Raw genomic sequence first — 27,491 nt, 5'->3', positions numbered from 1 at the left:
ATATGAATCGAGTGCAGCTGGAGGGCCCCTAGAGATTCCCATGGGACCAGGTCCCGGGCCTGGCACCCCAGGAGACAGACTCCAGTTACAACCAAGCGTGAGTTCTGCACGGCCGTACAGTTGTCTACATATCTGACTGAAGCGTGCAGTACTCGGTGGAGAACATTCCATATGGCCCCAACGACTACCACGATGACTACCAGCAGCCTCATCGGCACGGGAGCGACTACTCGCTCGACCCGCAAGCGCACCACGACGCATACTACACCCAGCCTTACAATCCCTCACCACACGATGAGAGCCCGCATCCCACCTATGGGACACAGCCAGACCACTACTGGCAAGATGATGATGACCGAAGGCCGATGATCCCGGGGGATCAAACATATGGCCCAGATCCGCATGAGGCTGACCACCCGGTTGGCGCGCTCGACCACGACGTTGAGCATGCAGCAGGCGCGTACCACGACGAGCCACATCATACTCCCAGCCCCGCACCCATAAAGCGGTGGAAGACGGTGAAGGAAGTTCAGCTGTTCAAGGGTAATCTTGTCCTTGATTGTCCAATCCCCCCGCGGTTGCTCAACCAGGTGCCGCATGCACAGCCCCCCGAGCGTGACGAATTCACACACATGCGCTACTCTGCCGCAACGTGCGACCCTGCTGATTTTGACGCTGAGCGATTCACACTGCGCCAGAAGCTGTTTGCCAAGCCCAGGCATACTGAGCTTTTCGTCGTCATTACCATGTACAATGAGGAGGACGAACTGTTTGCGCGCACCATGACTGGTGTCATTAAGAACATTGAGTACATGAACTCGCGAACTAACAGTAAGACATGGGGCAAGGACGCGTGGAAGAAAATTGTAGTGTGTGTCGTCAGTGATGGTCGTGCCAAGATTAATCCAAGAACGCGAGCCGTTCTCGCAGGTCTCGGAGTGTATCAGGATGGCATTGCCAAGCAACAGGTCAATGGCAAGGATGTGACTGCCCATATTTACGAGGTAATTTTGAACATGTCAATTGTGGTCGACCATGACTAATCGAGATTACAGTATACCACGCAGATGCAACTTGACATCAAGAAAGGTGTTGTTGGGGTCAAGAAAGGCAACACCCCTGTCCAGATGCTGTTCTGTTTGAAGGAAAAGAATCAGAAAAAGATTAACTCCCATCGCTGGTTCTTCCAGGCCTTTGGTGCTGTTCTGGATCCTAATATCTGCGTTCTGATTGATGCTGGAACAAAACCCGGGAAAGACTCGATCTACCAGCTGTGGAAGGCGTTCGACCTCGAACCCATGTGTGCTGGCGCTTGCGGTGAGATCAAGGCTATGTTGGTTCACGGAAAGAAGCTTATTAACCCGCTCGTGGCCACACAAAACTTTGAGTATAAGATGAGTAATATTTTGGATAAGCCCTTGGAGTCCGCTTTTGGTTTTATTTCTGTGCTGCCTGGTGCTTTCTCGGCCTACCGATATGTCGCCCTCCAGAACGACAAGGCTGGAACTGGACCCCTGGAGAAGTACTTTGCCGGTGAGAAGATGCACGGCGCCAACGCTGGTATTTTCACTGCAAACATGTATCTCGCCGAGGATCGTATCCTTTGCTTCGAACTAGTCTCGAAGAGGAACTGCCACTGGATTCTGCAGTACGTCAAATCTGCGACCGGTGAAACTGACGTGCCTGTGGAAATGGCCGACTTCATTCTTCAGCGACGAAGATGGCTGAATGGATCTTTCTTCGCTGCTGTATACGCTCTAGCACATTCGTTTGACATCTTCCGCAGCGACCACTCTTTCATCCGGAAGATGATGTTCCTCGTCGAATTCACCTACCAGACCATCAGCATGATCTTCGCTTGGTTCGCCCTCGGCAATTTCTTCCTAGTTTTCCGCATTCTGACGGCTTCCTTAGCCACCGAAATCGGTACCGCCGGCAAGGTTCTGTTCATCGTTTTCGAATGGACGTACATTGGCACCCTGATTACCTGTTTCATCCTGGCTCTCGGTAACCGCCCCCAAGGATCCAACAAGTTCTACATGAGTATGGTTTATTTCTGGGTTCTGATCATGGTTTATCTCATGTTCGCTTCCATTTTCATCACTGTGCGGTCTGTGCAGGCGCAGATTAAGAAGAATGACGGATTCAATGTCAAGGACATTGTCGCCGACCCAATCTTCTTCACCTTGATTGTCTCCATGGCCTCGACATACGCTATGTGGCTGGTCGTCTCCATTATTTTCCTGGATCCGTGGCATATGTTCACGTCGTTCATTCAGTACCTCCTAATGACGCCCACCTATATCAACATCCTCAATGTTTACGCTTTCTGCAACACGCACGATATTACTTGGGGTACCAAGGGCGATGACAAGGCCGAGAAGCTGCCTTCTGTCACCACAAAGGCCGACGGAAAAGCCGATATCCACGCTCCAACGGACGACGCCGATCTCAACACACAATATGAGGCCGAGCTTCGTGTCTTTAGCACCAAATGGGTCGAGCCAAAGAAGACACCGTCGGCGGCAGATAAACAGGAAGACTACTACAAGGGGTTCCGATCCGGTGTCGTGCTTTTCTGGATGTTCTGCAACCTGGGGCTTTGCGCATTGGTTTTGCAATCTGGTGGCCTGGAAGTCACGGTGTCTGATCCGGATAAGGCGGCAGAGAAGAAGAACCAGACTGCTACAGTTTATCTGGAGGTCGTACTGTGGAGTGTAGCGGGGTTGAGTGCTTTCAGGTTTATTGGAGCTATGTGGTTCTTGGTTGTTAGGATGGTGAGTCTGCTCCGGTCCCCCAAGCCTGGAATATATGAGCTAATATGTTGCAGTTCCGTGGTGTCTGATTACTGGATTGAAACGATGACGAGTATGAGTTGTCTTGTAGTTGGATAGGTGTGCGTGTTTGGAAAACGAGGTGTTTTAGGTAGTTATCTCTACTTGCTACTTGGTGTGCATGAGTGAATTGATTGGGACAAATGGGGCCATGAGTCTTGATACCAATATTCCAGATGAATTGATTGTTGAAAGAATTTGTATGGGGTATGCAAGTCGTTTCTAAAAGTCTTCTGCTCTTGCATTCTTGTCCAGATCAAGACCTTTTTAAAAGCGTCTTGTGCCATTACAACAGTCTAACTCGTTTCTACCCTTCTTCCCACATGCATCTTGTCAAATGAAACTTCTCAGCGTTCCATTTGTTTGGCGGTGCTTCCATACCGGGGATACACAATCTGGGTTAAGTTGAAGGTGAGCCCTTCCTCCTTCTCTATAACACATCGCCATTTGTAGCTTCTCCGTAGAGCGACACTGAGAGATCTCAGAAATCTCGACTGTCACGTAGCTGTAGTCTCACCGTCCGTAAGAACTGAGCTTCGGTGAGTCCAGTCATCACTTCGTTCTGGCTACTCCACTTGCTACTCTTGCACGAGCAAACGCTTGCCTTGGCTCACGCGTTTGCCTCTCTGCGAAGAAAGAGAGCTCATCCTGCTTTCACCGTCATCGGCGCTGGAAGTAGTTTTTCTTCGTAGCCATTTGGGCGCACGCCTACCGCTTCAGTTAAACCTTTTTTCTCCTATGACACTCGACGACCTTCACCCAAACAATCAACGATAGCCGAAGAGCTAGTTCGCAGCTAACAGTTCTCAAGGCTGCAACTTCAACTTCATTGTGTCAAGGCTTCGCTTCCTCGTTCAGGTACGTTACCCCACGCAACTGTAAGGGCCTTGACAACGCCTGCTTCGTCTCGTGGGTGTGGGTGTATTGTCGCTCCCATATCCCCCAACGACAACAAGCACTCACTCTAGCTTCCTCTCCCAGGCTCCCAAACCAACGAATACCCCGCTAACCTAGACCTCTCTCAGATCAAGTCGAACTTTCACTACACGGGTCGCTTGAGGAAAGTCGCCTTTCGTAGTCATCAAATCCATTACAGAGACGTCGCGAGTACCTCGCCTTCCCCCAAACTTTCTCAACAACCCATTCGTGTCCCTCAATCGTAAGCATGTCTTGGAACGCAGGTATGTAATTCCGTTGCTACTTCAATTGCGTTCTTTCTACTCTTGCTCGTTCTCGCCTACATTGATCGTTGGCACCGTCTCTAACACCCACTAGGAGGTGACGATTCCTGGAAACCAGATGCTGGCGCCGATCATAGCGGTGGCGACGTCTGGGGTAGTAGCGGAGGTGGAGGCGATGGAGGCAATTCTGGTGACAACTCTTGTCGTCAGTAAGTTTCACTTCCATTTCTAAACCTTCGAACTGTTCCAGAGAGCTGACATTCTCTAGTTGTCACCAAGAGGGTCATTTCGCCCGCGACTGCCCTGACAAACCAGCAGGAGGCTTGACTGGTGAGTGCTTTAACTGTGGTGAGATTGGTCACAACAAAGCCCACTGCACCAACCCGAAGGTCGACCGTCCATTCACCGGTACCTGCAATGTCTGCCAGCAAGAAGGACACCAAGCTCGTGACTGTCCATCGAAGCCGCCGATGGAGTGTAAGCTCTGCAAGCAGACGGGCCACAAGGCTAGTGAGTGCAAGTCTCGTCGTTTGGTTGACTGGACTGGTGTTCCAGAGCTTGACGCCGGTGAGGCTTGGATTAAACTCGTCGATGCTGCCAAGGTGAAGGATCTTGATGTGTTCCGCACCTGTCTAAAGGCATACGCTCGCGCTCTCACCGACGAGTTCAGCCTTGCCGACGTAGAGCTAGCCCTGCGCTCGGACAACCTGCCTGTCTACCTGATTGCTAAGCCGCAAGAGCTTGCCCCGAACATGACCATTGTCGACCTGATTGGCAATCCGGACCAAGAATTTGTTTTATCCATTCAACTCTCCGACAAACCACGCCGCGCAAAGCTTTCTCAAGGCTGGCCCGAGTCCAAGGAGCAGAACTTTCAGCGTCTGGCTAGTGCTGGTTTCATCCAAGACCGAGGTGTTCCGGTGTGCTCTAATTGCGGAGGTGAGCTCACTGGTCATTCTTCACGGCGTCTCATGCTAATCCTATCATAGAGCTCGGTCACGTTCGGAAGCATTGCAAGGAGGAGCAGGTTGCTCGTGAGTCGGCCAAGCCGGTCATCCAATGTGTCTACTGCAACGAGGAGGGCCATCGTGCACGTGACTGCCCGGGGGAGCGTGTTGATCCGCATGCGTGCAAGAACTGCAAGCAGTCTGGCCACAATGCTAAGGAATGTACAGAGCCACGCTCTGCCGAGAATGTCGAGTGCCGAAAGTGCAATCAGATGGGTCATTTCTCCAAAGCTGTAAGTTATCCAAGTAGGTGCATCACCACAAGACGTACTAACTAGCGCTTAGTGCCCTAACGCGGAGGCACGTACCTGCCGTAACTGCGGTTCTGAAGACCACATGGTGAGGGAGTGCGACCAGCCAAAGAATCCGGACAATGTCACTTGCCGCAACTGTGAGAAGATCGGTCACTTCTCCAAGGAATGCCCGGAGCCCAAGGACTGGAGTAAGGTCAAGTGCAGCAACTGCAGCGAGATGGGCCACACTATCAAGCGCTGCAAAGCACCCATCGCCGACAGTGGAGGAGATGGTGGTCTTGGCTTCGGCGGGCCCGTCGAGCCAGTTGCTGCGACTGGTGATTGGGGTTCTGGTGGCGGCGGCCCTGTTGTCGAGGCTTCTGGCGACTGGCAGTCTGGAGGTGCCGACGGCGGCGGCTGGTAGTTATACAGCTGGCTGGCTTGAAAAACTCACGACTACAAAACTTACTACATTGAAACCACAATTTTATCAGGTGAGAAATTGTGGTGGACAGAGATGGATGTGGCGAATATCAAAAGCCATGCAACAAAATGGCAGCATATGCCGGGCGGATATAAAGATTCACAATGAATGGTTACGGTAGCTTCATTGAGGGTGCGTTCTAGTGGCAGTGGACTATGTCAGGCTTCCTGAATGCGTGGTATCTTTCTTTCCTTCCTTTCCCTTCCTTCTTTATCTATCTCCCCTGAACGGATGGGATGATGGAATGGAGGAAAATGGTGCTCAGATTTCGATAGCTGGTCATAGTCTACAGCGAAAGAACGTTCGGCTTCTCTGCGATTACATTTTGCGGCTTGGGTGCTGTAACTGTGTGAGCGCGTGAGGGGCATATGCTTTATAGGATAAAGCATGTCTCGGACATGTATGTTGAAGTAACGCCAATCCTTGGGTGGGAGACGCCCCACCACGACTCTGATGATAGCTCAAACATGCGCAAATGTGAAGTTGGGAGGAGCGTATTGTGATAAGGTTCCTCATGGGTTCTGTGGGTCTAGATAACACAACCTCACACCTAGCAGACACGCGCAGCTTGCAAAGATAAAGCCGGAAGATTCAAGAGTGATGCGTTTAACAAATAGCGATTAAGAGAAGTTGCACAGCACAGCCGCCCTTGTAGACATCTATCCATAGATCTGAGGTAGGTAGTCTGGTTGGGACCCGCTACCGGTCTTTTCTTCTCCTGCCTTGAGCACGCATGCAGAGGAAGGAAATACTGCCCACGTGTCCGTCTGGTATCCGTATCCCCAATCTACCTATAAGTCTCCGCTTGCTACCCCATTAGCTGATTTATACACACCTTGGAGTCATCCTTTAAACAACATATACATTTTTACCAGGGCAAATCTACACATCCATCGTTTCCAGACAGACAACGTGCATCTCAGAAACATCCACTATCGTTGCTCCGCATCGTTGCGATCACGAAAGTACATTCATTATCCAACTCGAACCTCATCATCCATTTCCATTAAGTTACTGCAATAGTTCCGCATCCACCAATCCACTACACTAGTCTACACAACTCCATCCACCACTTGTATCAACCCTTCTCTTCTCCCAAAATGCGCCCTCTCCCTGTCATCACCCTCCTAGCACCCTTCCTCGTGACCATCCACGCAGGCTTTGAAACAGCTTTTGGATCACTTGCTGGGCATCATGGGCATCATCATGACCACCACCACCACGATCAGGAGTATTATGAGCACGGGCATGGACATGGGCGTGTACGTAGAGGTGATCAAGAGACGGTGGATTATATGAGTACGAGTGCGGCGGGAAAGGCTAGGAATGGGATGGTGGGTGCTGGGGTGTTGGCGGGAGTTTTGGGCGTGGTTGGAGTTGTTGGAGGGGCGGTTGCATGAAGGGGAGGTGGTTTGAGGGTGGAAGGGAAGGGAAGAGGAGCAAGGGGAAGTAGGGAAGGTGAGGTAATGGGAGAGCGCGAGGACTGCTCGCGCGTATCGAAGAGGAATACTGAAAAGATGAATTCGGGTATGGCTCAAGACGAACATTTCGCCCATCCTCCAACCTACTAGATCGCCCTCCCAGCCCCAAATCCCAATTCCAATTCATCTGATTATCACATCAAGTATCATATAATTCATCAGCGCTTCCCCCCTGTCTGCGGCTGCGGCGTCTCCTTCTCCCTCTTTTTCTCCCTCTCACCCTTCCTCCTCCTCCTCACCGGCTGGTATACATCATTGAAATTCATAACCATTGCCAACCAGCGCATATCGACATCTGGCTGGTGCGCTAAATCCCCCAACAAGACGTTGACCCTCGCTCTAAAATCCACTAGCAAATTCGCCAGCCGTTTTCTAAGCGCAGGGAGAATATCATCTTCGCCTGACCCCGCGACACCGAGATGAAGGAGTGGAGGTGGGAACGGGGAGTCAGAGTCTGAGCGCGATTTCTGACGGCCGTTGCTGTTCGGTGCGAAAGGATCCGGGGAATCAGATCCACTTGGTGGGCCGTTATCTTTTTCGGAAATTCCCCATCTCCCCGCCGCCGTCCGTGTTTCAATCTTCGCCGCATGTTCCTGTCTCCTGGTAAACTCTGTAACAGAGAATGAATACAACCCATCAACCGCATCCTTATAACTCAACATCGTCTTCAACAACTCATGCAACTGGCCCGTAAAATCCGTACTCTGGCTCCCCAACAACCCCTTCCTCGTAATACTAGTTAGATACTTCGCATGCGCTTGAATCAGGTCGTCGAGCGTGCTTTCTGGTTTCCTTAGCGCATCTTGTAGTTCGTTCCACGATGACTCGATGACTTCGAAGAGAATGTAATATTGTAGTTGGTTTACAAAATGAATCATTTCGGCAACAGCACATCGTGCTTTTTTCCAGTCGGACCCGACTTTATCAGTCACGGTGCCGAGGACCCCCCGAGCACCTGTCATGCAGCGACGCCAGGTGGATCCGAGGGCGAATTCCACGCGCTTTACTCGCCAGAGGAAGTTGAATACTTTGAGGTACTGTTTTGAGCCGAAGGGAGTTACGATGACGTCGACGGGCGCGTCAATCTTGTATTCGAGAGTGAAGACATCCCAGCCAATTTCGCCGTGCGAGAGTTCGAGCATGCGGGAATCGAGACGACGGAGGACGTCAGGGGAGTCAAATTGCGCGTTGGAGTTGCGGACGGCGTGTTCGAGTTGCGCGGTGAGGGTGTGGCGGTATTGCGTGTTTGCCGGACGATCGAGATTGGAGGATAGCGATTCCATGAGTACGGCGATGAAGTCGCCGGCGCCGAGGAGGAGGTACTTTTTGAGTGCTTGGAGATGTTCGAAGAGCTTGAATTTGTTCGCCATGAGGTCAATGAGGCGCGCCATAGTAGTTTTGTATGCATCACCGATGGATTGCTCTAAGTTGGCTGTGTCGCCGTAGCGAAGTTCTTTGGATGCCTCTTTAGAGTAGGTATCCACCCACGCAGCGTCACCGCATCCATAGCGGATGAAATTCAGACTCTTGCCGATGAGGAAGACTTTGTTTGCAAATTCCTCGGTGATTATTGTGGGGATCATGCGTTCGTTGAGCTTGTACTTGTCTTCCCACACGCTGGTGGCGCCTCCCTTGCCCTCCTTCCCGTTTGCCTCGCTGATTTCATCCTCGCTTTGCTCGGACACGAAGAATTCGCCAAAGGGATCCGCGAGCTCGCCATCGTATATCCACTGCCGGAGCATGTCGTAGAACGGACAAGTGACGTGCGACAAGAGGCGTTCGGCAAAGGTTCCCACATAAGGATCGCCATGCGACAACGAAAATGAGTGGATTAGGGATATCAGTTCGCCTCCCTTCTTGCTTTTTGACTCTTCGACCATCAAGCTCATCAGCCGAAGACCCATAGTTGCCTCTCTTGTCCAGATGACGCAGCGCTTGAGAGTAACACCGGCTTTTCCTATGCCGCGGTGAGGTTGTGATTCGTCGATGTTTTGTAGCGCCCGTTTGATCTGTCCCTCCAGAGTAGCAACTAAGCCAAGGTATGACCTCAACTCCATACCCAGTGCTGACCGAAAACTTTGTCCGACAAGCCCGCCTTCGGTGGATTCAACGAATTCGGAGAGTCCGCGATAGAGAAGCGATGGCTCGGCGAGAGTATGTAGGAGACTGATAAGAGGCACCGGGAGGGTGGGCGGAAGCTTAAGGGCAGTGGACGATGGAAACGTGAGGTTTGTCGACGAGATGCCCTGTAGGGTGAAGGGAAGGTCGCGAAGTAAACCAGGTTCCGAAGGGCTAAAGACAGGGTTTGCTTGTTCTGAAGGTATTGCGTCTGCCATTTGCTCCTTGACTACATTTTGAGGACCTCTTTCTCTCCGTTTTTCTGGCTTCTCTGCATGAGGCATAGGGTGAGGTGATGCTTTCGGGGAACCGTCATTGACAGGTATCTGTGGTAAGCCGGGTCTAGAGAAGGCGTCTCTGAAGGCGGGGCTACCAAGGGCCTGAGCATTTGGCTGGCTCTGTTTCGTAGGCGTTATCGGAAGGCGCGCTGGCGCTCGGGCCTCTGTGTGTAGATCTGAGAGTTGATTTAGGAAATAAAGCATCCTCCATTTCTGATTTAATACTGGCTGGGATATGAGGCGGGAAAGGAGGTTGTGAAATCGAGCGCTCTTTTGTGTCCCATCAATATCTCTTGAAACTACGACCGGTCAGCGGTGAGCTTCGTATAGGACCAATGCAGTATACCCCTCCTGTCAATCAAGCTAGCAACATGATTGATATCAGGCACAACAGAAGGGTCTCCCGCAGCGACCAATTTGTCGATGGCAAAGTCAAAAGCTTCCTCGAAGCGCTCGTTTGCGGCTGCTTCGTCTTCGTTTGGGTCATCTGGTAAGATGCGCACTAGGAGCTCGTTCAATGCGTGTTCGACGCGTTCTCTATTAAAACTCGCCATTTCGGGGTCGCCGAATAATGGTCTTGGTATTGACAGACAGGTTCGAACGCGTTCTGTACTGTTTAGTTGAAGATGGTCGTGTTGTGGTAGAGACGGGAAATGCCGCCCGTAGGTTTGGCGGGGCTGACGTTTGGACCAGTGGCTAGTTTCAACCTTGGCATTCACGCCCTCTCCCCTCAGCCGTCGTCTCGTTCGATGTCCACTCCAATCACTCTCCTTCTTGCCGTACTTGACCTTGAACATGATGTATATGAGTCGGAATATCGTCATTAATCCTCTGGTTCCGAATTCTCTCAATGGGCACTCCTTGAAGTTTCGTCCGCTGCTCCCTTCAAAATCTATGGCTTAATAAGAAATTAGGGGCCCTTCCAAACAAGTCTTCTCTTTTATCATTTAAATGGATGTCTGAGATCAGTGGAGCCCTGAAGAGGCCATGAAATCGCAGAAACACCAATCGTACGAAGAATGATAGCAGAAGTCCAAGGGGAGTGTAAGGCTTAAAATATCCTGAGAACACTCATGGCAACAAACTTAGACATTCATGTCGAGACAAGGACCGAACCATTGGTGGGGGTCGACTCCAGTTCTCGGGAAGCATGCTCTTGCGATCGAAGTGGATGAGATCTTGATAAGTCTTGATCTACTAAAGACGGACTGGTATTTCATTCATCTTTTTAACGCTCGGATTGCCCTCTCAATGGCGCTCGTTTTCTGATATTCTACATTGCGTTGGACATTGATTTGTCCTTCTTGCAACCTCGACACCAGCTGCTATCGCTACCTCCTCAAACTTAAAATATCTCCTTTTTGTCACTTTTCGTTCCTGTCTGCACTCTACTGAGGTGAGAGGTGAATCGCTCTCGTGCTAGAAACCCTATCTCTCCGTCTATAGTATCTAGTCCACTCCATATCACTTCTCTAGACTTCTTATCTCTTCCTCCCCACCTCGCTCAACTTGAGCAACGCTGTAACCTCTTGCTATAAGGGTTTCAGGTTCTATCCTATCTCCCTCGTCCGTCTCACCGCAGTTCTTCAATCTTACTATACCGTCCTATTCTTACAACTCAACTCTCGGTTTCAATATCTCAACTACTCTTTAAGAGTGTGTACTATTTATTATCTACACGATGTTAGGCAGGACTCCATATATCCAATTCCTGCCATCTCGTACTTCTTCTGGCCTTTCAGGAAACACCTATCAGCGGACCCCTAGCCTTTTGGACTGAGACGGCCTTCACTAACTAGAGGACCATCAAGATTCCCCTAGACATCACATTTCCCTGCCTAGCGTCGATCGAGCTCCATACACTCTGACCATTTGTCACTCTTTCTCCACAACAGACGTATCAAGGGCCAAGCCACTGACGCTCCGGCTGGCAGATCTAATTGTTAGCGCTATGAACAGCCCTCAGAGGATCGAAAGTGAGACTTAAACCCCTTCTGGAGCGCTGTCCTCAGAACCCTCGGCCCAGTTCTTCATTTACTTTACTTTCATGATCCTATTCAGTGGTCAGTATTGACGAGTTTAACTTTTTACCATCTCCTAAAGTCTTTCGCATATATATATTCCTTAGGACGTATCCTTTTCCCGGCTTTAGTGGGGCCGATCGAGGCTCCAACTCGCTAAGTACATGCATGTGCCTGAAAGCAGTAAGGTTATTTTAGGTACGCAGGTAGCTCTGCTGAAGCCCGGCGCTTGTACCGTGCCGGCGCACTGACATTAAAAGTATTGCCGCCTGGTCCTGGAAAATATATCCTAATGGGAAAACTAAACTTAAAACCTCTAATTCAGATACCGCATCTATATTAGCATAGGTTTCCGCTGCCACGACTCCCAGGAGCTGCTCAGGCTTCAAGAGGTGAATTTATGGTTTCCAAGCTAGGTGCATGCTGATCATTGATCTGCGGCAGAACAAGGCCAAAACTCACCGGCAAAATGTATTGAAACACGAGCTTTTGACTATAGCAAACTGTCGTGGCTAACCATCTGCAGAGCCCTACCTACTGAAGGTAAACAGGAACTATATATCAGCGCGATTACCGATAATTTGCACATAAGCTGCGTGAAAGAAACCAATCCTCTCGGGGCACGGTTACACGGGCGGAAGGGGCATCTCGAACATGTTTTCCCACTTCTTCTGGAATCGGCTTTGATGTTTCAGCATCATATTGTATGCTGGGTGTGGACATATAGATTTGTCGTTGGTCCGGGGCTTGCGGGTAGGTACGATGAAAGGCTAGGATGAAGGAAGTAAGGGCATGGATTGACCGTCCTTTGTGGGAAACAAGCTGGTGAAATGATCGTTTCGTCGGTGAGGGACTGGACATTTAAGCTTTGTAAATCGCAAAACCAACTCCCACCCTCATTACCAATGCCAAATCCAAGTCCAGGGGAGTGTACCAAGAGCTAGACAAAACAAACCCATACCCAAGCACAGCCATCACCTTCTAGGTAAAATCTCACCCCCGCTTTGGCGTCCAATCCCCAATACTACATCTGGACAACCATCTTGATCAGTGTCGATGATATCAGCGTTGGGATCCATGCTTTCTACTTCCCGGATGAGTGCTGCGCCGAAGGGGGAGAAGGGGTAGCGAGTAGATTAGATTTAGGCGGATGCATTGGGTTTGGGGTTGGAATTGGGGCTGGAATTGAGACAGGGCAGATTGCGGAGCGGGCCGTTAGGAGGACGCGGGGGAAGAGGGCTGTGAGGGGTGTGGAAATTTGGCGACGGAGATGCGGGCCTCGGCGAATGTTTGTGTTAAGTAATCAGAGGGTGGCGGATAGGGTGGTGGAATAGGTTTGAGAGTAGGAGCGTTAGAGCTTTTGGGCTAGTTTGGGAATCGTAGTCGGGTGCTGAGGAGGAGGAGCGGTGCGTTGGTTTTGGGTTAAGTGGAAGTCATGTGGTGGGGATCCGATGATTTTTGGAATTTGGTTGGATGTTGGAATGGACGAATTTGGTGATATGAAAGTCATATGGTGTTCTCTATCAGTTAAGATAATGCACATGTGCAGCCCAAATAGAACGTCTGTTCTCGTGGTATCATATCTACCATATCTACCTGTATCAGTACCTCGATCTCTAGTCTTAATTTCAACCGGTCACTTCTTCGCCGCCTCCTTCTCCCTTTTCTTCCTCTCAATCTCAGCTAACTTCGCCGCCTTCTTCGCTGCATTCTTACTCGGGCCCTTCTCTCCGTCCACCCCCTTTGCCTCCTCCCCAACAGTTCCTGCCCCACTTCCCGCTCCTACCTTCTTCGTCGGATTCGGATTTCCCCTCCACTCCAGCTTCCTGGGCCTCATAAACTCCTCCAGAATTTCCTCCGTGACCTTCACCCTTGCCGCCTGGAACCCCTGCACATATGCCGTCATCATGCCTACACACTCCTTCTTCATATCTCCTGTTAGCATAACGCCCTTCCTATACTGCTCCGCAAACGTCGCAAGCTTATCATCGTCATCTTCAAAATACGACAAATACTGAAATGCGACATCAATGTCCGGGTTCCCGCCTAGCTCGCGGTGGAGTTCGAGTGTTTCCTGACCGCCGGAGAAAGCGTGCTTGTTGATTTTATTCTTGATCTGTTTTTCTGTGTCGGACAGGTAGATTGCGGAGTTGGGGTTTGACGCGCTCATCTTGCCGCCTGCACCTTGCAACGAGGTTAGGAATTTAGAATGAATGAGTGCGGGTTTGGGGGAGGGCTGATCCATGCGCGAGCAGTTTTCCCGCACGAGGCGAAAGTACGGGTCTTGGTCTATTGCACAGGGGATCAGACAAGCCATTGCAGCCAGTTTTTTTGAGCGGTGGTAAGAGGTGCACTGTTCGCCGAAGATGAAAGGGTACGATGATGCGAAGGCAGCGACGCATTGTTTTGCTGCGAAAGCATTACTGCCGACGTTGGTAGATCCGTCGAAGCCAAATGCGCCACGCACTTGGTTGTTCGTAATCAGCTTCTCAAATTCGGTTGCGTTAAGACTGAAATGGCGGTTATATCCTGAAGTGAAGAACTCGGAGTCGATGTAGATGAACGTCTTTTTAACATCGAAACCAATGGATATGATATCTTTGGCATTGTCGCGTGCGAATTGGTACACCTCAGGCTGCGTCAGTTTTTCCTTGAACAGGAATTTCTCGTCATCGGTGAGCATGATGACCAGCGGGACGTCGAACACATCTTGCATGTATTTGGTGAACTCGAAGGGGATGGCATGGCCGATGTGCATGGAACCGCTACTGGGACCGCGCCCGGTGTACAGCAGGAATGTCTCGCCGCGCTCGTAGATGTCTAGGATGCGGTCGAGGTCGCGGTGGGAAAAAAAGAGTCCGCGCCGTAGCCAGCGATGCGGCTTGCGGCCTGTGACGCGCTCGAAGCGTTCTAGTAGGGTGGAATTTATTAGACTAGTGTTCCATTTTGCGGATATGGCGGCGTAGTCGAAGGCGAGGGTGTTGCCTTGCTCGTCGGTGGCGGCTTGAACGTCCCATGGGTTGATCTCTTGCTCGTGGGCTTTAGAGGCGGTGTCAGTGGCTGATTCGGCGAGGCTGAGGGGTGCGACGGAGGGGGGTTCTGGTCCAGCCATAGTTGCGGAAGGAGGGAGGGCAATTGGGGGCGGGTGAAGATGCTCACAAATATAAATTAGATTTCGTGGATGACTCTGTCTTTTCCGATGACTGATACCCCCCGCCAAGCTGCCCTGCCAAGCTGCCCCGCCATATTGTCCGCCACGCGCACCGCCACCCTCGGAGGCCTCGCTCCGCATTCCGAGGCCGAGAGGCAAAACCTCGTGATTGTCGTCAGAGCTCCTCCTGCTTCCATACTTCCCCGCCCTCTCCGACCATCATCGCTTATCTACCTCATCCCAATTGTCCTTGTACAATTGGATCAATTTGAAAATGCGAGATCGGCCCTTACGATAGACACCTCGTTTCTGGAGCTTCCGTCTGCTCAACAACGAGTCCTTCTCCACCATCCTCATCCTCTACCTTCCACCAAATCCTCGCCTCAAAGTCCACAAAATGGTCAAATTCTACTCATCAACGGATACCTACTCCTACCCCTTCCCCGCCGTTACACTCGCCTACTTCCTCCGCTACCCAAACCCCTACTCCACGCATGTGCTCTCCACCGACACCATCGCCCGCCACTATGACCCAGCAACTCAGCGCCTAACAACCATCCGCCTACACCTCAAGCGCTCTAAGCTCCCTTCTGCCGTCCTTAAACTGCTACCGCGCTCCTTCCTCGGTGCCTCGGCTGGCGGCGACACACAGTCCTACATCCTCGAGAAATCCGTCGTCGACGTCCGCGAAGGCTGGATGGACACAGAATCCCAGAATCTAGAGTTCACGGGCGTGTTGTCAGTTATCGAGCGCCAGGAATTCCGGCGGCCGAGGAGCCAGGCCGAGGAGGAGCTGAGGATGTGGCAGGGTATGGAAGGCGCTGCGCGTCGACACGGGTTTATCAAATTCAGCGGAGACGGGGGTGTAGATGCTAAGATCGAGGATACGGGCGAGACAACGGAAGTCAAGAGCACAGTGACCTTGCACTCGCATCTCGGTGAGAAGTGGAAGAAACGGAGGGCTGTTGAGGATGCAGCAGGGGATACGAGTGACGAGGATCAGCCGCAGAAAATGGGGTTTTTTAAGAGTTGGAGCACGAGTTCGCTGCAGCGGAGTATTGAGTTGATTGGATTGAAGCGGGCGAGGAGAAGTCAGCCGAATGCAAAAGAAGGGATGAAGATCGTGCTGGAGAGGATGCGTGAGGGGGGCTTGGTTGCGGTGCTGGAGGGTATGAGAAGGGATCGTGAGGCTATTGCTGGACATCACCCGCACGGGTTCAAAACGCACTATGGGAGTGGTAGGGGTGAGGATGACGAATAGTCCTCCCTCAACCCCCCTATTGTACACGCCTCTCGAAAACTAAATGTGGGGCACGGAGGCATACAAACGTCCCGCATACCCAGACCTATATCCAGCTACGAAAAAAACGACGGAGTATATTCTTGCCTTTTAACTGGTGGTTTATCATTTAGCGACGGCGTTGGTATGGCGTTGTGGTTCCTCTCCCCCTCTCCTTCCCTCTCCCTCTCCCTTCCCCTACATCCATATTTCGCTTCTTCCCCTCACTCCTTTGGGTGGTTGGGTTTTGTCTTATTACTTCCTTCACTTCCACGGTTTTCTTCTGTCTCTCACCTAGGTTTGGGCTTGAATCAAGGAGCTGGCTGGAGGTGTGCTTGGAACGCTCACGTGTGTAAATATATCATGAATGATTGGTTGAAGGGAGCTGTCGACAATGGGGGCTGTAGTTTGGGTTGAGAAAATGAAATATGAAATTTTAAAATCAACGCGAGGAGCAGTACACGGGTCGTTCTTATAGACACATGGATCTTACTACAGCATCAACGCAAAAGCTTATGCTCGCTTGTTAGTCACCGTTAAAATGCTAAGCTCCACACCTCCGACTTCCAACATCATTCAAAAGAATAAGGCAGATATGCTATTCCGCACACCAATCAACCGTTAGTTGAATATTCGTACCTCCTTTGTTGTAACGACAGAGCGGTGCGGAGCCTCGTCCCTTACACAAAGCCAATTCACCCCAATATAATGCGCCAGAGTTGCAGACGAAGTCTTAGGAGAAAAGGTATGTAATTAGCCTATTAAAACCCTGAATGTACTAGTTTGTAACAAATGCAAAGCTATTTTAGTGTTGCGGAAAAGTGTGCAAAAACTTTTGCGGAGGTACTGTACCTAGGAAACCTCTGGCGGCTAGGAACCTTGGAATGTTGACATCCATGTGCCTTCTTCCTTCACTCTGGGGCTTTGAGTGAGAGATGCCTAAGCCGATTCCATGCTCTAAACAAATATACCTTCGGGACACACTTGCTACACGAGAGACATGAGGGAAGGCGAAGTTGTGGTTTCATATGGTGTAATCTGTCGCACGTGATGCTGAGCTCATGTGTACCACTAGTCGCTTATTAGGACTACCTCCTTCCTTGTTAGGACTATATCCTTGTTAAGGCTACATCCTTCCATATTGGCACTATATCCCTATTAGGACTACCTCCTTCCTTATTAGGTTTATATCCTTATTCGGACTATTTCCTTCCTCAATGGGACTAGGACTTCTCTGTCCACTTTTTTTATCACCTCCGAATTCTCTCCATCTACGTAGCCCTTACACCTAGTTTGGCACTCACCACCTAGTTCGCCTATCCTCGACCCCATATTTGTATTCGCGAGATAATCAGACCAGAAGGATCCCAAGGCCACCCATGCAATCTTTCCAAATCCAAGGAACTTAACGCAAGCAAGAATTGCTAGAAACTAGCTACCAAGTGTACAGTACATAATATCCCTAGCATGAGTTTTTATATTTTAAGCAGCATAACGTTATCTAAAATTGAAACATATCTTCTACACAAAACGGAGGAAACAAAGGAGATCTGATGCGGTTACATGAGGCTTATCAAAGATGACCAGCATCGAAAATGGACCTACATAGATCGTACCTAGGTTTTGTTTTTTTTGTATCCCAGAATGTTCCCAGCATACGTAACTAGAGGATTGAAGTCCGAGCGTCGCCGGCATCGAGGGCACTTGCCATTCATTTCCAGGAGTGCCCCAGGACTGATCATCTTCTTCCAGATCTCTCCTACGACAATATATTCATCTTTGAAATTCGTATCGATGCGTATAACTCTGTCGACTTGACTGCTACGAGTTAATTCGGGTACTTCATATGACCACCAGTTGGATCCTTTGTTCGGGTCCACGTCGAGATAGGGCTTATTGACAGAAGCTCCCTTTGGAAGAACCACCCATACATCTCCTTTGACAATTTGTGCATAAGCTTTCGAGGATATCGCCCAAAAGGACGTCTCCTTGCCGCCAGCCCGGCTCCAATCACCTTTTCTCTCTCCAGCAGTCTCTGTATTCACCTGTCTTAAGTGGTTAACTGTCGTTTGTTTGCCTTTGGTTGCTACTTCAGCTGCAAACGTAGCAGGCGACCAGGTGCTGGACCACTCCAGAATATCCAAGAGCCAGTGCCAACCAGGTTTTGCTGCCGCATTCGTTCTAGGAACATGTCTCTGTACTTTGGAACAGTAAGAGGGGTGTCTCTCAAACTGGCTGGCCCTTCGGGTCCTGAGGTAGCCAAGAGTCCATGGTTGGTCAAGTCCTGGGGACCGTAATTATTGTTTGGATTTGTATTTGGAGGAGGATTATTTTGAGTAGGTTCCTCGCAGCGACGCCAGAAAGTAAGCCAATTTCTCTTCTGATTACAAAACCCTCCTTGAGTCTGGCTGCTCAATAGGGGTGTTCGGATCGCTAGGGCGACCGCCTGGGCCTACAACAGGAACGTTCGGAGAGTCATGTGGTTGCGCTCCACCTCCTGCGCGGCGATGAAGATGTCCGCCGATGCCGTTAGGGACCTTCAGAGTGCCCGATTTGAGAGTCGTGAGTTCGTCACAGTTGACCCCAACGCACTGAGTGGTAGGTATTACATTGCCGTTACCCCCGATGAAGCACGTCGACAAGAGCCCCAACAAGATGATATTTGGGGTGGAGGAACGCATAGCGAAACGCGTGATAATGATCTTTGTATGTCGAGTTTGAGAAAGACAGAGCAATTGAGATGAAGAAAGTGTTTATGAACGATGGAAGGACCTGAATGGCAATGGATAACCAAATCTTTGCATCCAAGTTCTCGTAATGCTCGACGTTGGCATCTGTTGCTGGAACCACACTGCTATATATGAAGAGATCCAGACATCGCAGTTTTGTCCTCCACGTACAAAGAGCTGCAAATGCCCTCGTTTGAGCTCACTGTCTTTTACTTGTCTCATCCTGTCAAGGACAGTTGCCTCATCCATAACGAAGGGAGTGTCCGCTCAGAACTCCATCTTGGTTCTTTCAGCATGAAGAATGCTGAACCTCTTGACCTGTCCTCGATGTGTCACATCCTACGGTCACATCCCTCGACAATTAGAATCATGTGTCCTCACACAAAGCAGCCACGAGTTCCTTGTGCTAAAAAGAGCTTCAAAAGTCTTAATAAGGATTGAATATGGATGTGGTGAGGAAACACTTCTGATGCAAAACTTCTGGAAAGCAGGCATAATGGTTAACGCGCACATGAAACAATGGTCTTCGTTTTACGCTAGGAAGCGGCACCCAGCACGCGAGCGGGCGATTGGAGAGTGTTCATTCGGTTATGGGGTGTCTATGTAGTAATTACACGAACTCTCTCTGAGGGACCCCCACGCTTTAGTAAAGGTGAGCCGCATTCGTGCTGGTGCGATGTTGGCATGGTGTTTAATAGAACGTAGTACTGCTCCTACTGTTACTGATAGTAACAATCTCTTGGCAGTTAGAACGAAAGTGAATTGCCTTCCGTTACTGTACGGTTAATGAGGCTATAGTTACTGCAGTAACTGCCTATACTATCCATTGTTAGTACAGAACAGTGAAGTAACTCCTTGCACTCGAAGCTCGCAGCCAGTTCAACACCTCGCAAGCTCTCGTCGTCTTGAGAAGTCAAGGGCTGCCTCTAGGAGCTCTTATAATTAAGGCCTCGTCCTCTAGTTTTTCTATTCTCACGAGTTTCAGGACAATATCTAGACTTGCGACCTCCAGCTGAAACCTGGGGGCCTTGGATATCGTGTGAAGAGCATATTAGCAAGATTGTGTCAAAATTGAGCCCTCTAGAGCCTTTAGTAACACCAGTTGCTGCAGTAACTGCACTGAACAGTAACTTTACTATTAATTGACTTGGCAGTAACTGTTACTGCCCGTAAGGCTGTTTTAATTCACTCTTTCCGTAAGAACGAAACCCTATTGCCGCCAGTAACGCCTCAAAAACACTACTGACAGTAACAGTTACGTTCTATTAAACACCATGGATGTTGGTATTGCTGACATGGGGGAGTGGCTGCATTTGTTTCAAAACCAGTGTCTCAGTGAAAGGTCTAAACACAGAAATGGGCCTCATCCTTAGGAAAGAACGACGAGTCCAAAGGTGAGACTGAACACATTGCATTACCTTCGAATTTGAAGACATTGCAAAGACCCGTCCTGCAAATCAAGACATAGAAATAACTAACGCTACGCTCTTAGCTTCACAGCCCACTTTAGCTTTACGGACTATTCCTACTGCAAATTCCTATATCATTTACCCTCTATCTCTAAATTTGAATTCACAATAAATACCGTCGCGTCAAAGATGGCCTTCTTTCCCGAACTCAGCCTGGGGCTTGCCTTCACTTTAATCAGCTTAGCACCAATGGTCCCGGATTGGATTAGCCGAAAAAACGAGCCAAAAATAAAGGTCAATGTTATGGCAGGGTTGCCTGTCATAAAGGCCGACCAATCCCACGATAGAGAACATATATACAAGGACTTGGGCTTCGGAAGCAGTGCCCCTACCATTTCGCTGTTCAATGCCAATGGAGACTGAGTTGCATTTCCCAGGAACGATGGGGGGAAGAACCATATTGACCAAAATCAGCCTAAGGACTTATGGGCCGAATACACCAAAGGAGGCAATACCGAGAAAGCCGAATACATTACCGTCTCCGCCAGCGGCACCAACGCAATCTGCATCACAGCTGTCGTAGTCACACATCCGTCATCATCTGATACCTACGCTTTCTTACCCGGCGAGGTCGCCATTGTATGCCAAGAACATTACCCGAATAAGAACTACTTCACATCCGAATCCGACGCTAGCATTTAGTTCAAGGGCTCAAATGGGAATGTTCAGGAAGGGCGACTGAGGTGTCTATGGATAGATAGACTGGACAACAATGGTATCAGCGCAACGCATATCCAAGGATTCCAGGTTCACCTCCCCGACTTCAAGCTTGACACGCCACCTTTAGCGTCTGGCAGGGGGATCCTGGCCAGATGTGTGACTCTCTGGCTCAATTTGGAGCGTATGATACCATCAACGAAGTGGTGTGTCCTCAGATATTCAGTCCGGCACTAAAATACGGTGCACGGCTTCCAATACCGAGGTATCCGGTTGTCTCCCAATGCTTATTCCTGCTGACAACGGCAAAATCTATCCTAATCCGTGCTATGACCCAAGGCTTGATCCTCAAGATAGGTACAATATCGCCACAATGTACGGCCTCTGGTGTAAAGAGGATTGGTTCGACACTTGTATGCAGTTCGGACGGTCGGGGGTTTGCATAGATCCCTTTGAAAGTCAGGTACTCCAGCCTTATCCTGGCAAATGAATTTAAAGTGCATAAGACCAATTGCTTTCCGCAGAGACCAAGTGGTTTTGGAGAGGGGGGCGAGGTCAGGGTAATTGTCGCAGAAGCCACTAGCAATGGTAAGACCCGAAAATACTATAAGAAGTTTACTGTCCGGGAGTGTCATAGCATTCATGGTCATTGGTTTTACCGGCTGGATGATCTCACTGGAATGGCGCACGAGGGAGGCAAATGATTTCCCGAGACCGAATTAAAATGATCGGATTCTAAGCGCTAGCAAGTGTTCCCCAGGTCATTTAGGAACGAAACCCTTGAGGTCGATCTGTGCTGCTTTCTGGTCTTCTGATATGTAACCCACTCTGTGTGGACTTGTGAAATCGAAAATCTCGTTTAGAAGTTATGGGTCGCTGAGGAGTCTAGGAAGACGTTGAAAAAGTTGTATAAATTGTGAAGCGACCTACGTAGTAAGTGTGAAAATATAGGGAATAGTAGATATGCCTTACAGCAATACTAGATCACGAGCTCGGATAGAATACCTCTCTGCAGGTTGACATCACAGCAGGCGCCTAAGACGTTAAAGCTTCAATTCCCCATGGAGACTACTCAGGCGCTGTTGTGAAAAGCGATCCCAAATAGATCGCTCTTGTTTGAAAGCTTGAATTTCGCCGTATTACCAGCACGGTTCGCAATATAATTTTTACGCTCTCCACCTTCTATAATTCAGTGAATTTCTTACCTGCTTTAAGAAAAAGCTCGATCAGAATGCTATTGTAAATGCACCGTTGAACGGTCACGAGGATGACCTCGTTCTCAAAGGCTCGGAATATAACACATGCATTATTATCCTCTATATTGGCTATCTGTGCGACCATACCCCTTCCAACATTCTTGTGTCTTCAAACAAGGTTTACCCTTCACTATAAATGTCTCTGTGCATGATGGCCTGGGCGACTGTTGCGTCGTTCACCGCAATTGTCAAACGCTATGCCAGCTTAGTTGTTGTCAGATTCTTCCTCAGGATTGTCGAAACCCCTTTCTATCCGGGAGCGATGTACATTCTGTCTATATTCTATACTAGGAAGGAGATTGTTACTCCTGTTTCAATCATTTATGCTGGCAACATATTTGCAGTCTGCAGTCTCCTTCGCCGGCCTTATCGCAGCTGAGACTTTCAGCACACTCGGAAACAAGCATAGTATGCACGAATGTCAATGGCTCTTCATCATCGAGGGTGTGGCGTCCTTTGAGGTGGCCATTGTTGCCTTCTGGATGCTGCCCCACAAGCCGCTCAATACCCGCTAGTTGACCCGAAGCAGAACGTTAACTCGTCTATGATCGGATCCAACGAGACACAGTCGGCCTGGAAGCCTCCAAAGATGCGCAGGCTTGATTAATGGAGACTATTCGCGATCCTCGTCTGTATCCCATGGCTCTCATGTAAACATGCATTTTTCGGCTAGTCTTTCAACCAGGTACTTTACTTAGCCATGTCAGAATGTCTCCATACATCTAACTTTGAATGAGCTCTTCCTAACTGCTATAGGGTCTCTTGATTTCAATACCGCCACCACCCTTGTCCTCACTGGTGCCCCTTCGCTCGTCGTTGGGGTCGTCGGCATCTTCATCAGCATTAGCTCCGGCAAATTCAACGAGCGCACATGGCACATCACCAACATGATGGTATCCCCCTCGTCAACTTCATCACCAGCACCGTTACCCGCAACGCCGCCGCTCTCTATGTATCCTGCTTCCATTTCGCGTCGGGTGTCTACGCTGTGAGCTCGGTCATTCTAGACTGGGTGTCTGCAACTCTGGGTTTGACGCTAGAAGAAGGCAGCCTCACATTCAATCATCAATGCTGTCTCGATGGCGTCGTTTATTTATACTCCGCATTCGTATCCAAAGAGTGATGGGTCAAAATATGTTATTGCAATGAGTGGTAATGCTTGTTTCGCCCTCAGGTCCATTGTGAGTGCTTGGGTTTTGAGAATTTGGCTTTAGTGAATGAACAAGAGGTTGCAAAGAGAGAATTTAAGTGAAAATATGTTTTATGCTTATTAAAGAGTTTAAAACGCCATAATAGCAAATGTAGTCAATAACTCTAGGCGTAATCTGGACGTGTTTAGTTTCCACAGATGGACTAGAAATACGATAGGTTGTCACGTGGGGTCTGAAGCTTGAATTTATCTTGCTCCCTAAGCATGCTCTTACTACATTAGGGGCTTTCATATCTTGGACAATTCATACTTGCCGTGACACCTACTGTTTCAATCTACAGATAGGTCCTGAGACAGACCTTGCTATCACGTGGCGATTAGACCCTGACTAACCCGATTGAGTGCCCCTGCGGCTGTGCAACCATAAAGTCTTCTCTTCGACCTCTTAACACCACCCATGCCGAAAGGTGCCAGTCTCTACAGATTCTATGCTCTCCGTTAAAGCGCTGATGCGATTAAATGGCCTTACAAAGGTACGGGCCAGGCTGAGTACATTAACCACCCAACGCGAATCCAACACCCTCACCCTCCCCGACGGCCGCATCATTGGATACGCCGAATTCGGCCACCCTGAAGGCTTTCCCCTCCTCTTCTTCCACGGCTTTCCTGCGTCCCGCCTAGAAGCTACAGGCGCCGATAAAATCGCACGGCGCCACCGTGTTCGCGTCATTGCGCTCGATCGTCCTGGATTCGGGCTCTCGACTTTCCAACCCGGACGACGTATAACGGACTGGCCGGCGGATGTGCTAGCATTTGCAGGCCATGCGAAGCTGAACCGGTTCGCGATACTGGGAGGGTCGGGAGGGGGTCCATACGCGTTGGCATGTGCGCATCTGTTGCCGAAGGAGATGATGTCTGCCGTGGGTGTAATGGCTGGAGCGCCGCCGTGGGAGGCTGGCGCAAAGCATATGACGCTACCGAGGCGAGTAACGTCGTTAATGGCTATACATACACCCACGGCTTTCGGGTACTTGATGGACGCGCTGGTAGGTCTTATGAGGTGGGCCGTGACGTCTGGCCCCGTGACAAGGCGTATTGATAAATGGCTAGAGTTAGAGAACCGAGAGGAAAAATCAGTAGCAAAGGAGGGTACTGCGTCGCAAGACAATAGGGAAACATCAATGGAAAAAGAACCAGAGCGGACAATACTGGAGCAGAGAGAGCGGATCCTGCGGATCGCCTTTGATGGGTTTGCTCAAGGCTCTCAAGCATTTGTGCAAGAAGCGCAGCTCTTATCAGCACAGAGCTGGGGGTTCAGGTTTGAGGACGTATCCTACAATCCCATTCATATATGGCATGGAACGAAAGATACAAGTGCTCCCTTCGTAATGATCCAGTATATGTCGAAACGCTTGCCTCATAGCGTTCTGCATGAGTGTGAAGGCGATACGCATTTTACTATGGTTAAACATTTGGAGCAGATCTTGAGGGAGCTTGTTGGGCACTCGAGCGAGACAGAAAGTAGGAAAACGGATTGAGGGAATCTTCATTCCACTCGACCCAGTCACTTTGATACGTTTAATTGTATTCTTTAAAGGGCAATACCCTACTCTTACTACTCTTACTACTCTTAGCATTAAAATGGATGTTCCAGACCCCTATCACCGTCACACCGTGTCCTCTAATTTCCTCAAACTTTCTCTCTTTTTGGGAACCCTCCTGGATAATATGTTCTGTACAAGGTGATTTGAGCCGCACATACATACAGGGCCTACACTCCGTATACTGTACAGCAGGTGAGGCTGTTGTACTAACCGTTTACAGTAGTGGTAGCCCTTCCACTCCTTCTGTAACAGGTTAGACTAAATTGAAAAGCTGTTACTGTATACAATTTGTACAGATATCTCACCTCCTGTACTGCAACGTCCCATGACCTGACTGCTCCGTACAGTTACTGAACAACCTCAAAATCGCTCCGCTACTAACTGTCGGGGACGCTGGGAGCAATGCTACCCTTGTCGTCACTTAGACTAGCGGTAGGCTGTCTCTAAGGGCGTCTTTGCTCATTGTCCGATATTAAGGTGTCATATTTGCTCCACGTCCGTCACCTTTCCAACCTCAGACTCAAGTATAAATGCCGGGCCTTTCCCATTTCCTCGGCGCACATGACACCCGAATACCTACTAGCAATTTTCTAAATGAATTCTGATTATCGTTACGTCAGTTTCTTCGGTAGCCGTAGCCACGACTCTTGATATCGACACACTCATGAAGTGCGACTGTGACTCTGCAAGTTCGACCTCATTAGCAATGGAAGTAACAGAACTAAGACTTCTGGGTTGATTATCAATGTTGAGGGAAGAATTATCGGAGTGCTTGCGAATAGAGGGTTCGCGATTTTTCTATCGATTTGGAGCCAATGTGAAGACAGTAGGTGTGTTATGTTCTTTGCTGAAGGGGGGGACGTTGAATTTACAGCCTTAATAGCTAGTAATTCTAACTATAACCTTGTAAAACTTTTGAGCGATGGTGGCGTGACATATCTTGTTTCACTTTGTAACTTCTCTTCCTCTTTCCATCTCAAGTTCTTTCCACTTCGGGTTCTGAATTTCGAGATTTTAACCAGATGATCGAGTAAAGTCTCTTAATACCTCAAATTAGACGAAAGTTAGCACGCTCCACCGCTCGCTAAAATTTATGTCTTTGCTTCCTAATATCCGTCTCCCTCGATTTTGCTCATTCCAACTCCGAATTTCAGATTGGCCTGATAAAGGTAGCAAAATTTGCTTCGGCAAACGTCCGCGAGTGTCCACCTCTGGTCATCACCATTCTCCCTAAGCTCCTAGAATTCAAGTCCTAATTCATGAAGACGAAAGCATGAAGCAGTTAGCAGCATTAGGAGAATGCTCGCGCATCGTTAGCAAAGAGAAGACCCTCAACTTTCCGCAAGTAAGTCAACAATTTCTGACCTCTGGGCTACTCCTTTGAAACTTCGCACATCCTAGATTTCGCGACGATCAACAGCGCATTCTCGATGAGTATGGGACTTTTGGTTACCCGAAGGGATGTAGGCTCTTTTATACAGGTCAAATGAGGTTGACCAGTTAAGGATACTTCACCAAGCTTTATTTATTGGACTCCTTAGTCAAGAAGTCTCGTAGACTTGAGAACAAAGAAAATGTCGTTCCCTAAAAGTGAACCAGTATTAAGGAGCCATTGCTAATGTGCTCACCGGATAGGGATGTCAAATCAGAAACTTATCGAGTATGGAAGAATGGTCTGCTTAGCATTCGCGACTGAATTTCACGCAGCTCTACCAAGCGAACTACGATATGTGATTTACACTAAACTAGAAGGTGATAGCCGTACAAGAAGTGAAGGCCTATGAGGATGAGTTTGATTTTCTTCATTTCCGCCTATCGAACCTAAAGTATTCGTCTGCGAAGGGAATCTGAAACCGCCAAAGTAATCACCACGGTCGGGTCATAACATATTGTATAACGAATATGTTTGAGAATATGTCATTTTAGAGCTCGCCGAGCGCTAGCGCCGCACTAATGTTTTTCGTTTTGACTCTAAGTCGTATTGCTATATCCCGGCTTTCTAACTAAAAATATTTGGAAGAACAGGGTTGTAACTGGAGGTGGTCCCACAAACCAGCCAATTCTATCTTACCAAGACATGAAGCGTACGATTTTATTAGAACTGAATTACTGAGTAATTTGCGAGAGTTATTGAAAAACGGTTAGTGATCCCCTCGACGAATGGCTATGATACTGCTGCACCTTGAATGTTTAGGGCACCTGTCTTAGGATATTCTTTATGGAGTGTGTAATCTATCAGAATTCCTTGGACTCGGCCGGTATTAGACAATTGACTTGCCGCCTGCTAATGCAGAGCGACGTTGTTTGTCAGAGAAAAATGTCAAGAAGCCGCTAGTCTTTCATGGGGCATCCGAAACGAGGTTTCATAGTTAGGGAAGACTTATTAGCCAAGAGCAGCACTTGTCACCAGGGCCGACCAGCCAAGATCTACTCCTTTATGGGAACGAGCTGGCTGCCTAATGCTGTTTCTAAATCAACGCAATTGTGTTAGGGTCGATAAACAAGATAAAGCCGAGTTGCTATATTGAGATGCCAGCGAATTGAAAAGGCGAACCACAC

At 49.2% G+C, this 27,491-nt stretch overlaps 10 protein-coding genes across 10 annotated transcripts; 7 read left to right on the top strand and 3 right to left on the bottom strand.

The window, feature by feature from the left end:
- Window positions 1–40: 40 nt before the first annotated feature.
- BDR25DRAFT_322544 (uncharacterized protein) lies at window positions 41–2,845 on the top strand (the record flags this gene model as incomplete). Its single annotated transcript, XM_033692041.1, has 4 exons — window positions 41–97; window positions 150–1,004; window positions 1,056–2,777; window positions 2,831–2,845. The coding sequence occupies 4 exons, from the start codon at window positions 41–43 to the stop codon at window positions 2,843–2,845; spliced, it is 2,649 nt and encodes an 882-aa protein (XP_033552080.1).
- A 4,554-nt stretch (window positions 2,846–7,399) lies between these two features.
- On the bottom strand, window positions 7,400–10,207 carry BDR25DRAFT_254110 (uncharacterized protein; the record flags this gene model as incomplete). Its single annotated transcript, XM_033686277.1, has 2 exons — window positions 9,963–10,207; window positions 7,400–9,915 (listed from the first exon to the last, which is right to left on the bottom strand). Coding segments are annotated over exons 1-2 (2,724 nt in total), but the record flags the coding sequence as incomplete, so codon positions are not given.
- Window positions 10,208–11,567: 1,360 nt separating this feature from the next.
- Window positions 11,568–12,940, top strand: BDR25DRAFT_350635 (uncharacterized protein; the record flags this gene model as incomplete). Its single annotated transcript, XM_033694724.1, has 11 exons — window positions 11,568–11,592; window positions 11,629–11,683; window positions 11,745–11,797; window positions 11,859–11,909; window positions 12,009–12,053; window positions 12,082–12,375; window positions 12,427–12,478; window positions 12,504–12,567; window positions 12,623–12,689; window positions 12,751–12,878; window positions 12,908–12,940. The coding sequence occupies 11 exons, from the start codon at window positions 11,568–11,570 to the stop codon at window positions 12,938–12,940; spliced, it is 867 nt and encodes a 288-aa protein (XP_033552078.1).
- Window positions 12,941–13,157: 217 nt separating this feature from the next.
- On the bottom strand, window positions 13,158–14,749 carry BDR25DRAFT_331777 (Nucleotidylyl transferase; the record flags this gene model as incomplete). The annotated part of the gene is made up of 1 exon (XM_033692678.1): window positions 13,158–14,749. The coding sequence occupies one exon, from the start codon at window positions 14,747–14,749 to the stop codon at window positions 13,274–13,276; it is 1,476 nt and encodes a 491-aa protein (XP_033552077.1). The 3' UTR covers window positions 13,158–13,273.
- A 242-nt stretch (window positions 14,750–14,991) lies between these two features.
- Window positions 14,992–16,519, top strand: BDR25DRAFT_301015 (uncharacterized protein). Its single transcript, XM_033689486.1, has one exon. The coding sequence runs from the start codon at window positions 15,186–15,188 to the stop codon at window positions 16,047–16,049; it is 864 nt and encodes a 287-aa protein (XP_033552076.1). The 5' UTR covers window positions 14,992–15,185; the 3' UTR covers window positions 16,050–16,519.
- On the top strand, window positions 16,133–16,538 carry BDR25DRAFT_101056 (uncharacterized protein). The gene has a single exon (XM_033683440.1). It carries the CDS (start codon window positions 16,215–16,217, stop codon window positions 16,482–16,484), a length of 270 nt encoding a protein of 89 aa, XP_033552075.1. The 5' UTR covers window positions 16,133–16,214; the 3' UTR covers window positions 16,485–16,538.
- A 399-nt stretch (window positions 16,539–16,937) lies between these two features.
- Window positions 16,938–18,748, bottom strand: BDR25DRAFT_350632 (uncharacterized protein; the record flags this gene model as incomplete). Its single annotated transcript, XM_033694723.1, has 8 exons — window positions 16,938–17,006; window positions 17,048–17,138; window positions 17,198–17,214; window positions 17,271–17,471; window positions 17,595–17,730; window positions 17,772–18,298; window positions 18,360–18,478; window positions 18,511–18,748. The coding sequence occupies 8 exons, from the start codon at window positions 18,746–18,748 to the stop codon at window positions 16,938–16,940; spliced, it is 1,398 nt and encodes a 465-aa protein (XP_033552074.1).
- A 1,646-nt stretch (window positions 18,749–20,394) lies between these two features.
- Window positions 20,395–21,626, top strand: BDR25DRAFT_310656 (uncharacterized protein; the record flags this gene model as incomplete). The annotated part of the gene is made up of 5 exons (XM_033691172.1): window positions 20,395–20,499; window positions 20,680–20,844; window positions 20,914–21,128; window positions 21,280–21,335; window positions 21,421–21,626. 5 exons carry the CDS (start codon window positions 20,395–20,397, stop codon window positions 21,624–21,626), a joined length of 747 nt encoding a protein of 248 aa, XP_033552073.1.
- Window positions 21,627–21,983: 357 nt separating this feature from the next.
- Window positions 21,984–23,415, top strand: BDR25DRAFT_331775 (uncharacterized protein; the record flags this gene model as incomplete). The annotated part of the gene is made up of 7 exons (XM_033692677.1): window positions 21,984–22,006; window positions 22,116–22,283; window positions 22,398–22,488; window positions 22,523–22,692; window positions 22,877–22,880; window positions 22,916–23,071; window positions 23,219–23,415. The coding sequence occupies 7 exons, from the start codon at window positions 21,984–21,986 to the stop codon at window positions 23,390–23,392; spliced, it is 786 nt and encodes a 261-aa protein (XP_033552072.1). The 3' UTR covers window positions 23,393–23,415.
- Window positions 23,416–23,837: 422 nt separating this feature from the next.
- Window positions 23,838–24,938, top strand: BDR25DRAFT_279215 (alpha/beta-hydrolase; the record flags this gene model as incomplete). Its single annotated transcript, XM_033687739.1, has 2 exons — window positions 23,838–24,464; window positions 24,528–24,938. The coding sequence occupies 2 exons, from the start codon at window positions 23,838–23,840 to the stop codon at window positions 24,864–24,866; spliced, it is 966 nt and encodes a 321-aa protein (XP_033552071.1). The 3' UTR covers window positions 24,867–24,938.
- Window positions 24,939–27,491: the final 2,553 nt, after the last annotated feature.

The sequence above is a fragment of the Lindgomyces ingoldianus genome (assembly GCF_010093535.1).
Source record: "Lindgomyces ingoldianus strain ATCC 200398 unplaced genomic scaffold BDR25scaffold_5, whole genome shotgun sequence".
NCBI lineage: Eukaryota > Fungi > Ascomycota > Dothideomycetes > Pleosporales > Lindgomycetaceae > Lindgomyces > Lindgomyces ingoldianus.
The sequence above is the reverse complement of the archived record's forward strand: the minus strand, read 5'-3'. Positions and strand labels throughout refer to the sequence as shown.

Excerpts from the sequence above, each read along its gene's own strand:
- BDR25DRAFT_301015 (XM_033689486.1), top strand. The coding sequence starts at position 15,186 with ATGGTCAAATTCTACTCATCAACGGATACCTACTCCTACCCCTTCCCC.
- BDR25DRAFT_101056 (XM_033683440.1), top strand. The coding sequence starts at position 16,215 with ATGGCGTTGTGGTTCCTCTCCCCCTCTCCTTCCCTCTCCCTCTCCCTT.